Source organism: Salmo salar, chromosome ssa26 (genome assembly GCF_905237065.1).
Source record: "Salmo salar chromosome ssa26, Ssal_v3.1, whole genome shotgun sequence".
Taxonomy (NCBI): Eukaryota; Metazoa; Chordata; class Actinopteri; order Salmoniformes; family Salmonidae; genus Salmo; species Salmo salar.
In genome coordinates this window covers 22,245,524-22,258,800 of record NC_059467.1, presented here as the reverse complement: position 1 = coordinate 22,258,800, position 13,277 = coordinate 22,245,524, and the positions used below count along the sequence as shown (strand labels likewise).

At 44.7% G+C, this 13,277-nt stretch overlaps 1 protein-coding gene across 2 annotated transcripts in view; it reads right to left on the bottom strand.

Moving 5' to 3' along the window:
• Window positions 1–13,277, bottom strand: part of LOC106587382 (transcription factor 25) — a 33,308-nt gene that overhangs the window by 9,782 nt on the left and 10,249 nt on the right. For both annotated transcript variants that reach the window (XM_014175734.2, XM_045707976.1), the window contains exons 8-16: window positions 12,710–12,809; window positions 11,331–11,424; window positions 11,094–11,186; window positions 7,994–8,099; window positions 7,584–7,743; window positions 7,314–7,401; window positions 4,180–4,338; window positions 2,784–2,874; window positions 2,047–2,126 (exon numbers count right to left, since the gene is read on the bottom strand). In XM_014175734.2, coding sequence (XP_014031209.1) covers window positions 2,047–2,126; window positions 2,784–2,874; window positions 4,180–4,338; window positions 7,314–7,401; window positions 7,584–7,743; window positions 7,994–8,099; window positions 11,094–11,186; window positions 11,331–11,424; window positions 12,710–12,809 — 971 coding nt within the window. The remainder of the gene's footprint in view (window positions 1–2,046; window positions 2,127–2,783; window positions 2,875–4,179; window positions 4,339–7,313; window positions 7,402–7,583; window positions 7,744–7,993; window positions 8,100–11,093; window positions 11,187–11,330; window positions 11,425–12,709; window positions 12,810–13,277) is intronic.

The window sequence follows — 13,277 nt, the reverse complement described above, 5'->3', positions numbered from 1 at the left end:
GTGGATATAGATACTTTTGTACCGGTTTCCTCCAGCATCTTCACAAGGTCCTTTGCTGTTGTTCTGGGTTTGATTTGCACGTTTGCACCAAAATACGTTCATCTCCTGGAGACCTTGGCTGGTCTTGGCTGATTTCTTTAGATTTCCCCATGATGTCAAGCAAAGAGGCACTGAGTTTGAAGGTAGGCCTTGAAATACATCCACAGGTACACCTTCAAGCTTCTAAAGCCATGACATCATTTTCTGGAATTTTCCAAGCTGTTTAAAGGCACAGTCAACTTAGTGTATGTAAACTTCTGACCCACTGGAATTGTGATACAGTGAATTATAAGTGAAATAATCTGTCTGTAAACAATTGTTGGAAAAATGACTTGTGTCATACACAAAGTAGATGTCCTAACCGACTTTCCAAAACTATAGTTTGTTAACCTGTTTGGGATAGGGGGCAGTATTTTCACGGCCGGATAAAAAACGTACCCGATTTAATCTGGTTACTACTCCTGCCCAGAAACTAGAATATGCATATAATTAGTAGATTTGTATAGAAAACACTCTAAAGTTTCTAAAACTGTTTGAATGGTGTCTGTGAGTATAACAGAACTCATATGGCAGGCCAAAACCTGAGAAGATTCCATACAGGAAGTGCCCTGTCTGACAATTTATTGTCCTTCTGTAGCATCTCTATCGAAAATACAGCATCTGTGCTGTAACGTGACATTTTCTAAGGCTTCCATTGGCTCTCAGAAGGCGCCAGAAAGTGAAAGACTGCAGTCTCTGGGCGAAGAACAGCAGGAGTATTTGTTAGTGGTCAGGCTGGGAACAGTGACACTGGAGATGCGCGTCCACGAGACTACTCCATTTTTTTCTTTCAGCCTTTGAATGAATACAACGTCGCCCGGTTGGAATATTATCGCTATTTTACGAGAAAAATAGCATAAAAATTATTTTAAACAGCGTTTGACATGCTTCGAAGTACGGTAATGGAATATTTTGACATTTTTTTGTCATGAAATGCGCTCGCGCGTCACCCTTCGGATAGTGACTTCAACGCACGAACAAAACGGAGCCATTTCAATATAACTATGGATTATTTGGAACCAAAACAACATTTGTTGTTGAAGTAGAAGTCCTGGGAGTGCATTCTGACGAAGAACAGCGAAGGTAATCCAATTTTTCTTATAGTAAATCTGAGTTTGGTGAGGGCCAAACTTGGTGGGTGTCAAATTAGCTAGCCATGATGGCCGGGCTATGTACTCTGAATATTGCAAAATGTGCTTTCGCCGAAAAGCTATTTTAAAATCTGACACCGCGATTGCATAAAGGAGTTCTGTATCTATAATTCTTAAAATAATTGTTATGTTTTTTGTCAATGTTTATCGTGAGTAATTTAGTAAATTCACCGGAAGTTTGCGGTGGGTATGCTAGTTCTGAACATCACATGCTAATGTAAAAAGCTGTTTTTTGATATAAATATGAACTTGATTAAACAAAACATGCATGTATTGTATAACATAATGCCCTAGGAGTGTCATCTGATGAAGATCATCAAAGGTTAGTGCTGCATTTAGCTGTGGTTTTGTTTTTTGTGACATATATTCTTGTTTTGAAAATGTCTGTGTGATTATTTTTGGCAGGGTACTCTCCTAATGTTTTGGTTTCGCTGTAAAGCCTTTTTGAAATCGGACAATGTGGTTAGATTAACGAGAGTCTTGTCTTTAAAATGGTGTAAAATAGTTGATTGTTTGAGAAAACTGAATTGTGGTATTTTAGTTGGTTTTGTATTTCGCGCCGTGCGATGCCATTGGCTGTTGGCTAGGGGTTCCGCAGGCAGAACGGCGTTCCGCTAGCGGAAGTCTGTCCTTAACAGGTTAACAACAAATTTGTGGAGTGGTTGAAAAACTAGTTTTAATGACTCCAATCTAAGTGTATGTAAACTTCCGATTTTAACTATATTGTGTAAACTATATAAAAACCTGCACTGGTACATACCTTACCTTGCACAAGACATGTATAATGACACAAGTTAGGACATGTTTGGAGGGTTACCTCTCAGGCCGGGTGTATGAGGCCACTGAGTCCAGCGGGGGGAGAGGATCGAACCCCATCACCGACTGAGTGGTCACCTCCTGGGAGAGAACACACACAACTCACCATTACAGTAAACATATTGAAGGCCTATCCTCACTACCACTCTGTTACTGATGTAATTGTCATGCATCCAAAACATCAACGTTGATCTTGTTTGTGTTATGAGGAGCTCTCGATGAGGAGGTCCAATCATTATATTTGATTGGGTTCTTCATGCAACCAATAAGGAAGCCGTATGCCAGTGGTTAATTCCCTCTTTCAACTAGAGGACTACATTCTTAGCATAATTTGGTATGCTCTGTACTGTAGCTACTCTCATGCAAACCACATTTACTCTGTGGGGCGTTTCATGTTATAAACATACAGGATATACATTGTACAGAATAAATGAATACAACCATTCATGATCATGTGATAAAGCAGTAAGGAAATTATACTATGATTAGATAAGTCACTCTATTCCCCTATATACTGTGTGCTACTATTGACCAGGGTTATGGCTGGTCAAAAGTCATGCAATATAAGGGGATAGGGTGCTATATGAGACACAGACATAATAATAGAGTAAAGCTGGTTGCCAAATCTGTTTCTGATTGAACAAACGACAAACAGCATGACAATGGATGACTGGGCTAAATCAGAAACAGAACTGGTGACCAGGGTATAGTAGAGTGGCTGTTGCCTGAGTCTCTCACCAGCGGTAGAGTGGAGGTGGCCTCTTTGATTTCAGACAGGATGACGTGGCGATGGATGTTCAGGGGGGCACTCTGGTACCTCTGCTTCCTCCTAGGGGGGTGGAGGAGACAGGAGGGGAAACCAAAGTCAGAGACACATAGGCCGGGGCCTCCCGAGTGGTGCAGCTGTCTAAGGCACTGCATTGCAGTGCTTGAGGCATCACTACAGCCCCGGGTTAGATGCCAGGCTGTGTCACAGCCAGCTGTGACCAGGAGACCCATGAGACGGTGCACAATTGGGCCAGCGACGTCCAGGTTAGGGGAGGGTTTGGCCGGCCGGGATCACAAAAAAGGGGTAACAGTACAAAAACGATATAATAATAATAATAAAATAAAAAAGTACTTGAAAATACAGTGGGTTTCACTGTGTGTTGTGTTGTATTGGACCCAAGCCTGTAATTTTTAATTTAGGCAAAAAAGCAAATTTCTTTGCCGTGTTGTCTTGCAGTATTACTTAACGGCCTTGTTGCAAACAGAATGAATGAAGTGAACTGTTTAACACAGGCTTCATTCTTTTCACATTGCCATACATGCCAGATATGTGGAGTGAATGCAATGTGGTTTATCCTCTATATTTTCAAGTTATGTGCTTGCAGCATCATGTTATGGTTATGCTTGTCACCTGCAGAGACTCGGGAGTTTGTCAGGATCAAAATAAATATGAAAGGAGCAAAGTCCAGATAAAAAGTTAGAGGAAACCCTGTCTCAGTCTTCTGAATACATAACCCTGGTATAGTTTTATATTTCAGCAGGACAATTACACTAATTGTAATGCCGTAATTGTAATGCCAAGAGGTGTTGAGTGTTCCTGAATGGTCCAGTCTCAGTCCTAATTTAAATCTGCTTGAAAATCAGAGACAAGATTTGAATATTGCTGTCCATCAATGACTTCCAATCAAATTTACTGAGCTTGAGAAATAAAAATTAAAAAATTAAAAATGGATACATGTTGCCCTAACATTGGTGCAAAGTTGGTAGATTCTTATTCCAAATGTTTTACAGCTGTAATGGCTGCCAAATGTGCTTCCACCAAGTATTAACCCTGGGGTGTGAAGACATAAGCAATCCAGACATCTTAATTATATTTTATTAATTTGGAAAATGTTCTATAATTTTTCTTTCACATTGGAAATGTCGAGTAGAACAATGGTAGAAAAACAATCTAATGTAATCTATTTTTGATTTAATTTTAAGGCAGCAAGCTTGGAATCCACATTGAACATTGCTCCACTGAATCAATGAATATTACTTATTGAACAGAAATACTCAGTATTAGAGGTGAATGGGGTAACGAGGAACAGTTTGGACGGTTGGAAAGGTAATAATGCCAGTGGTCTAGAGTCCAAGGGGCTCTTACTTGTTTTGGCAGTCCTCCACCAGAGGGTCTTTAGTGTCGACTCGTCGTAACACCTCCCTCACACACTCCTCCAACCACAGTAGGACCCCTCCCTCCCTCCACAGGGTGTGAGTCCGCCCCACATACAGAGACACCAGTTCAGCCAGGGCAGGAGACTGCCTAGAAAGAGGGAAAGAGATGGGAAAAAGGAACAATGGACGATTCAATTCCATTAGGCTGCTGACTGACACAGAAGAGGTGCATATAGGGAAGACATGACAGACAGGGAGACATGATTCCATTTGGCTGACTGACACAGAAGAGGTGCATATAGGGAAGACATGACAGACAGGGAGACATGATTCCATTTGGCTGACTGACACAGAAGAGGTGCATATAGTAAAATGGCGGCAAAAGAAATGGCAGCGCCTAATCAATTGTGCTATTATGTGTTTTTTTCCGCGTTATTTGTAACTTATTTTGTACATAATGTTTCTGCTACCGTATCTTACGGCAAAAAAGAGCTTCTGGATATCAGGACAGCGATCACTCACCTCGGATTAGACAAAGATTTGTCTTCAACAAGCGGGACGCACAGGATATACTGCTAACACCCGACAAGGCCAACATCCCCGTTATGGGCAAGAGAAAGAGACGCAGGTACAGAGGACACAGGGAAGGGTGCCTCGTAAGGATCCACAGAAGGCGAGTGGGAAAGCTGCCGTTACCGTCAATATTACTCGTCAACGTACAATCATTGGACAATAAATTAGACGAGGTACGATCACAAATACCCTACCAACGGGACATCAAAAACTGTAACATCTTATGATTCACGGAATCGTGGCTGAATGATGACATGGATATTCAGCTAGCAGGATATTCAGCTAGCAGGATATTCTTCCGATTGCATTGAGGAGTACACCACATCAGTCACTGGCTTTATCAATAAGTGCATCGAGGACATTGTCCCCACAGTGACTGTACGTACATACCCCAACCAGAAGCCATGGATTACAGGCAAAATTCGCACTGAGCTGAAGGGTAGAACTGCCGCTTTCAAGGTTCGGGACTCTAACCCGGAAGCTTATAAGAAATCCTGCTATGCCCTCAAGACGAACCATCAAACAGGCAAAGCACTAATACAGGGCTAAGACTGAATCGTACTACACCGGCTCCAACACTCGTCGAATGTGGCAGGGCTTGCAAACTATTACAGACTACAAAGGGAAGCACAGCCGCGAACTACCCAGTGACATGAGCCTACCAGACAAGCTAAATCACTTCTATGCTCGCTTCGAGGGAAGCAACACTGAGGCATGCATGAGAGCATCAGCTGTTCCGGACGACTGTGTGATGACGCTTTCCGTAGCCGACGTGAGTAAGACCTTTAAACAGGTCAACATTCACAAGGCTGCGGGGCCAGACGGATTAGCAGGACATGTGCTACGGGCATGTGCTGCCCAACTGGCAGGTGTCTTCACTGACATTTTCAACTTGTCCCTGATTGAGTCTGTAATACCAGCATGTTTTAAGCAGACCACCATAGTCCCTGTGCCCAAGAAGACTAAGGCAACCTGCCTAAATGACTACAGACCTGTAGCACTCACGTCCAAAGCAATGAAGTGCTTTGAAAAGCTGGTCATGGCTCACATCAACACCATTATCCCAGAAACCCTAGACCTACTCCAATTTGCATACTGCCAAAACAGATCCACAGATGTTGCAATCTCTATTGCACTACACACTGCCCTTTCCCACCTGGACAAAAGGAACACCTACGTGAGAATGCTATTCATTGACTACAGCACTCAACACCATAGTCCCCTCAAAGCTCATCACTAAGCTAAGGATCCTGGGACTAAACACCTCCCTCTGCAACTGGATCCTGGACTTCCTGACGGGCCGCCCCCAGGTGGTGAGAGTAGGTAGCAACACATCTGCCACACTGATCCTCAACACTGGAGCCCCTCAGGGGTGCATGCTCAGTCCTGTCCTGTACTCCCTGTTCACCCACAACTGCGTGGCCAGGCACAACTCAAACACCATCATTAAGTTTTCTGACGACACAACAGTGGTAGGCCTGATCACCGACAACGACGAGACAGCCTATAGGGAGGAGGTCAGAGACCTGGCTGGGTGGTGCCAGAATAACAACCTACCCCTCAATGTAACCAAGACTAAGGAGATGATTGTGGACTACAGGAAAAGGAGGACCGAGCACGCCCCCATTCTCATCGACGGGGCTGGTTGAGAGTAGTGGAGCAGGTTGAGAGCTTCAAGTTCCTTGGTGTCCACATCACCAACAAACTAGAATGGTCCAAACACACCAAGACAGTCGTGAAGAGGGCATGACAAAGCCTATTCCCCCTCAGGAAACTAAAAAGATGTGGCATGGGTCCTGAGATCCTCAAAAGGTTCTACAGTTGCAACATCGAGAGCATCCTGACTGGTTGCATCACTGCCTGGTACGGCAACTGCTCGGCCTCCGACCGCAAGGCACTACAGATGGTAGTGCATACAGCCCAGTACATCCCTGGGGCCAAGCTTCCTGCCATCCAGGACCTCTACACCAGGCGGTGTCAGAGGAAGGCCCTAAAAATTGTCAAAGACCCCACCCACCCCAGTCATAGACTGTTCTCTCTACTACCGCATGGCAGGGGGTACCAGAGTGCCAAGTCTAGGACCAAAAGGCTTCTAAACAGCTTTTACCCCCAAGCCATAAGACTCCTGAACAGGTAATCAAATGGCTACCCGGACTATTTGCATTGTGTCGTGCCGCCCCCCCCCCCCCCAACCCCTCTTTTACGCTACTGCTACTCTGTTTATCATATATGCATAGTCACTTTAACCATACCTACATGTACATACTACCTCAATCAGCCTGACTAACCGGTGCCTGTATATAGCCTCGCTACTGTATATAGCCTGGCTACTGTTATTTTTCACTGTCTTTTTACTGTTGTTTTTTTACTTATCTATTGCTCACCTAATACCTATTTTTTACTTAAAAATTGCACTGTTGGTTAGGGCCTGTAAGTAAGTAAACATTTCACTGTTGTATTCGGAGCACGTGACAAATAAACTTTGATTTGATATAGGAAAGACATGAAAGACAGGGAGACATGATGCCTCGATTGAAGCAGATGCTTTACCCCAACTGGCTTCTGGGTCCAAAGAAGTCATGTGACGATACAGCAGCATCTGGCTGCACTGTGCACAGTTCCAACAGAGGCATCAACACTGGGGAACACCCAAACAAACAGATATCAGGCATAGGTCTCTTTTCTGTGTGTGTGTGTGTGTGTGTGTGTGTGTGTGTGTGTGTGTGTGTGTGTTCTATAAAAGCATCCATGGTGTAACACATTCTGACGGCTGTTCCTCTCAGGCCTGTGCGTGTGTGTATGTGTGTGTGTGACTTTAACCTCCAGGGAACATGATGAGAGCGTTCTGCAGCAGCAGGTCAGCCTTGTGTTTCAGCCTTTCCCTCTCCTCTGACTCAGTCTGATCCTCCTGACTCAGGTGGAAGTGGCTCAGAGCCACAGAGAAGGCAAAGTTTGGCAACTGGGACAGGTTTCTGTGCACCTGGGAAACACACACACAGGAATCAGACAATACACACAGAAATCAGACAATACACACACACACACCACACACAGAAATCAGACAATACACACACACACACACACACCACACACAGAAATCAGACAATACACACACACACACACACACACACACCACACACAGAAATCAGACAATACACACACAGAAATCAGACACACACTGGTTTGAGGTCACACATACAGGGAAAATCTTGCACACACACTCGTCTCACCTCCCAATCCTGGTATAGCCGGAGGAGGAAGTTGTACTCTCGTGAGCGCAGGGAGAGGAAGTCAATGAGCAGTAGCATACAGAGGGGATCGCTGTCGGGGTCCAGACTTGGGAGAGAAAGGAGATGACGGAATAAAACACACAACAGCTCCTCTTCTTCAATGAATACTTCATTCAGTTTCGTCTACATAACTAAGACCACATAACTATTATATAAATAAACATTACAGAAATAAAATAAATGGTTTCTTTATTAAAAGTGGACCCATGACAACCCGTGACCAGAATCTGTGCCATTGCTGGAAAGACTCAATATCCTGGGGATCCTAAATACAGTGACACTATACATAATGGAAATGGAGGCACTGTGGAGGCACTGTGCTTTTACTGGTATTTCAAGCTTTATCCAGTAGTGTTGCTGCAGGTAGAAAATCCTGGGAAATGTTATTTAATTGACACGGTCTCCAATCAATCAATGCCTGGTTGTGCGTGTGATATTATTATTTACTATAATTTGGCAGGGAATACTATTTGTAGATCAGTGATTCTACATCTTATTTTGCTCAAGCTGATCCTCTCCAACAGACTTGGAAGTTGTAGCTAAAAATTTGTAAAATCGGGGGCAGTTAAAGGGGAGATTAAATGAAACCAACCATGGAAATACATTGTATGTAATTCAGGGGGTATCCCCAACAGATCCAAACCCGGATCCAGCGACTATAAATCAACACCTGTTGGCCTGACAGTCACTGGATCTGGGTTTGTAGATCCGCGTTTGAGTCCCGGTCGGGGCTACCCTCCAAATTTACTACATTGGTGTCAGAAGTGGGATTGGTGCCCATGAGGCCATCCGAGTGGCATGTACGCGTGAGGGACTAGGCATAGCTTGGGGACACGCTCTCCCGAAGGAAGGGAGTAGTGAAGCAACCATAACCCAACACCTAGCGAGCTCGTCAAGCTGTTCGGACCTCTTGGAGTAACAGGTTAAGGGATTGGCAGTCGCTGGACCTGGGTTCCAGTCACGGTCAGATATTGATTGGAGACAGCTTGTGTCAATTAAATAACATTTCCTAGGATTTTCTACCTCCATCAACACTATTGGATAATGCTGGTAATACCGGTAAAAGCACAGTGCCTCCATTTCCGCAACAAAAAGCAGGGCCCTATATGTGGTATATGACAGAGCTGCTGCGGGCAGCAGGGCTGTTCATCTGGTATTCCTATCAGTCATCTACTGAAGCAGAGATAAGGTCCTCCTGATCATAACACAGCAGGCCTGAGAGGGACAGCCGTCACAATGTGTTCCACCATGGATGCTTATACAGAGCAGACACACACCACCATGAGGGGAGGAAGCCAGTGTTTGACGGAAATCATAGATAAACAATCAGAGTACAAAACATTAGGAACACCTTCCTAATATTGAGTTGCACCCGCTTTTGCCCTCTGAAGAGCCTCAATGCGTCTGGGTATGGACTCCACAAGGTGTTAAAAGTGTTCTACAGGGATGCTGGCCCATGTTGACTCCAATGCTTCCCACAGTTGTGTCAAGTTAGCTGGATGTCCTTTGGGTGGTGGACCATTCTTGATAAACACAGGAAACGGTTGAGCGTGAAAAACCCAGGCACCTACGACCATACCCCATTCAAAGGTACTTAAATATTTTCTCTTGCCCCTTCATCCTCTGAATGGCACAGATACACAATCCATGTCTCAAGGTTTAAAAATCCTTCTTTAACCTGTCTACTCCCCTTCAATAAATGACATCAATAAGGGATCTTAGCTTTCACCTGGATTCACCTGGTCAGTCTATGTCATGGAAAGAGCAGGTGTTCATAATGTTTAGTACACCATGACCACCACATCCCAGATAAGATAAAGGCTAAAGGCCTAAGACACAGGGCCGAGGCAGATGAATGTGTAGTAATAGCCCTTCCATAGTGTGTGGACTGTCCCGTGGGTGTTGTACTGTCATACCGCTTAACCAGGTTTTATGACCAATAATGGACCCATTTAGAGGAGTCATTCCTGGGTAATATATAGACATCTGACTTGGGTTTATGTTTGTTTAGTTGATATGAAGTGTGGTAAGACCTTTATTAGGATAATATATGAGAAGGAATCTTTATAAGGAGGACATTTTAGATAACAATTGGGATTGGGCGCAGATAAGCACAGCGCAGCCTTTGTGCCATTTAATAAACTACAAATATCACATCATTAATATATTTTATTTAGATGGTTTGAACAATCCGTTTTTTATATCCACTACATGACCAAAAGTATGTGGACACCTGCTCGTCAAACATCTCATTCCATAATCATGGGCATTAATATGGAGTTCCTCTGGGAAGGTTTTCCACTAGATGTTGGAACATTGCTGCGGGGACTTGCTTCCATTCAGCCAAAAGAACATTAGTGAGATCAGATCTTAGGCTGGTGTGCGGCTGCTCTGCTATGGAAACCCATAGCAGCTTCAGCACTTAGCGGACCTGTTCTGTGAGCTTGTGTGGCCTACTACTTTGAGGCTGAGCCGTTGTTGCTCCTAGACTTTTCTACTTCACAATAACAGTACTTACAGTTGACCGGGGCAGCTCTAGCAGGGCAGAAATCTGATGAACTGACTTGTTGGAAAGGTGGCATTCTATGACGGTGTCATGTTGAAAGTCACAGAGCACTTTCTGTAAGGCCATTCTACTGCCAATGTTTGTCTATGGAGATTGCATGGCGGTGTGCTCAGTTTTATACACCTGTTGCAACACGCAACAATTTCAAAGATTTTACTGAGTTACAGTTCATCTAAGGAAATCAGTGAATTGATAAAAACGTATTAGACCCTAATCTTTTAAATGCACACATTTTGTCTTTATCTGCACTTTTGTCTTTCAATTGGCTTTTTTTGTCCGAATAAATAACACACATAGTCCGTCGCTGTACTTCTTCCATTATGCGATTCTCACCTTCCCTCTACCCCTGACACCTGGGGTGCACACTGCACACACACACACACACACACACACACACACACACACACACACACACACACACACACACACACACACACACACACACACACACACACACACACGTCTCCCATGTACCTCAGGATGAGTCTGCAGTACTCCAGGGCTGTCCGGGGGCATCCCCTCCTCTCCAGGAACATCATGTGCTTATAAACAGCCAAGTAGAATGCCCTGCAGAGAGGATAGATATACAGACAAAGGAGATACCTACATTATAAACCTTATAAAATGAAATATTCAATGGAAATTTAAGAGAAAGGCCCTTCATAACAGTGTTTGTGGATTGACCTGTATAGCAGAGATGTATTATCTAACCTGTTTTCTGGTCGCAGGTAGTCCAGTCTGCTGGTTCCTGACGTCAGGCTGCACACAGGGTGGAATGCACACTCAAAGCTGTACAGGGCGCGCTCTGGAACACACACAGTCTTTTATTAAAGACAAGTGAAAATATATAACTTTAGCCAGCACTACCTGGCTGCTAAACAGTCTCAGTGATTCACAATTGGTAGATCACCATACCCTCCTCCAGGCTCCTTCCACCTGTCTGTGTTTGTCTTTTGTAAAAACATAAATGTCTCCCTCTGCTGGAAGGCATGAAAACAGCTTTAAGTGAAACCACTCACCTTCTCCCTTGCGAGTTCCAGTGTCAACAACTACTCAACAAGACTAGCTACCTAGAGGTAGCAGCATTTCTCATTGGTCAAAAACACTGGTAGGATCCCAATGTACTAAGCCCCTGCAAAATAAGATTATACAACTATAAAAACTTCCAGAGCTGCTGTAATGAGTTGATTTGAGTAGGACCTCATTAGCATGATCAGGAGCAGCTGACAGGATGAGAGGGGCGACACCCACACATCAAGAATCTTGACATGCACTTTCACTGACTATATCTGAACAATCAGTGGGTTGTTTGAATGTATTGCGTACAGTGCAAACATGTGGCTAGATAACCAATACATATTTTAGATGGGTTCAATTCAGTTACATGTGGTTGAAAATGTACTTTCACCTTGGAGGTCAGAGAGAAGTCACTGTAAATGGAAGCTGCTTTTGCTTGCCCTCTGCATTGATGTGATTTAGCCCTGACCAAAGCATGCTCTGCTCAAACCTTAACTGTATTTATCAACTCATTTATAGATGATGTTAGCAGGCTAGTAGCGACAGGCTTGGAGTAACAGTACGGTAAGATTTCCTGCCTCAATGCATTACCTGAGGAATCTGAAATACCCTACTTTGTATGCTGGCCCCTTGTTGTTCTTTTTTTCCCAATATAGAGTCTTTCAGAGAATAAACATGCTGTAGATACAGCAGACTCAATTTAACTATTAAACCTTATCTTGATCAACTGCATAAGGCAGAGAGAGGTTCTTAAGCTTTTTCAGCTCGAGACCCAAATGAGAAATTTACTGTCCTCAAACCACCCAAATTAAGAATAAATAGTGTACACCGATGTTTATCAAGAATAATGTTGCATAAACTTATTCCAACTATTTATCTGGGACCTAGATTAAATTGTATAAGAGTCCAAGGAAACATACCAAAGGCGTCTCATGACACATTTACAAACCTTGAGCAAGAGGATAGAGCAGAGAGGATCCCCAACTCACCAATCAGAGCTTTGAGTATGACCCTCCTTGCCAACCAGAGCAAAGACAGGAGTCCCACTCACCAATCAGGTCCCTGACACTCACCGATTAGATCCCTGGCCATTTCCTGGTCCTCCTGCATGCGGCAGACATCAGAGAGCTGCAGCAGGGAGTCAATGTGGTAGGGGTTCATCTGTAGCAGGGCCTGGGGAGAGCGTAGGATGGGGGAGGACAGGGGGAGCGTGGGGTGGACAGGGAGAGGGTGGGGGAGACAGGGAGAGGTTGGGGAGACAAGGAGAGGGTGGGGAGACAAGGAGAGGGTGGGGAGACAAGGAGAGGTTAGGGTGGACAGGGGCAGGGTAGGAGGGAGATAGGGAGAGAGTGGGGGAGACAGGAAGAGGGTGGGGGAGACAGGAAGAGGGTGGGGGAGACAGGAAGAGGGTGGGGGAAATGGAGAGGTTGGGGTGGACAGGGGGAGGGCGGAAGGACAGGGGGAGGGTGGGGGAGACAGGGGCAGGGTGAGGGAGATGGGGCGGGGGGGCAGGGGGATGGTGGGGGAGACAGGGAGAGGGTGAGGGAGATGGGGGAGATTGGGGTGGACAGGGGGAGGGTGGGGGGACAGATGGAGAAGACAGGGAGACGGGTGGGGGAGTTGTGGGGGGGGACAGGAGGG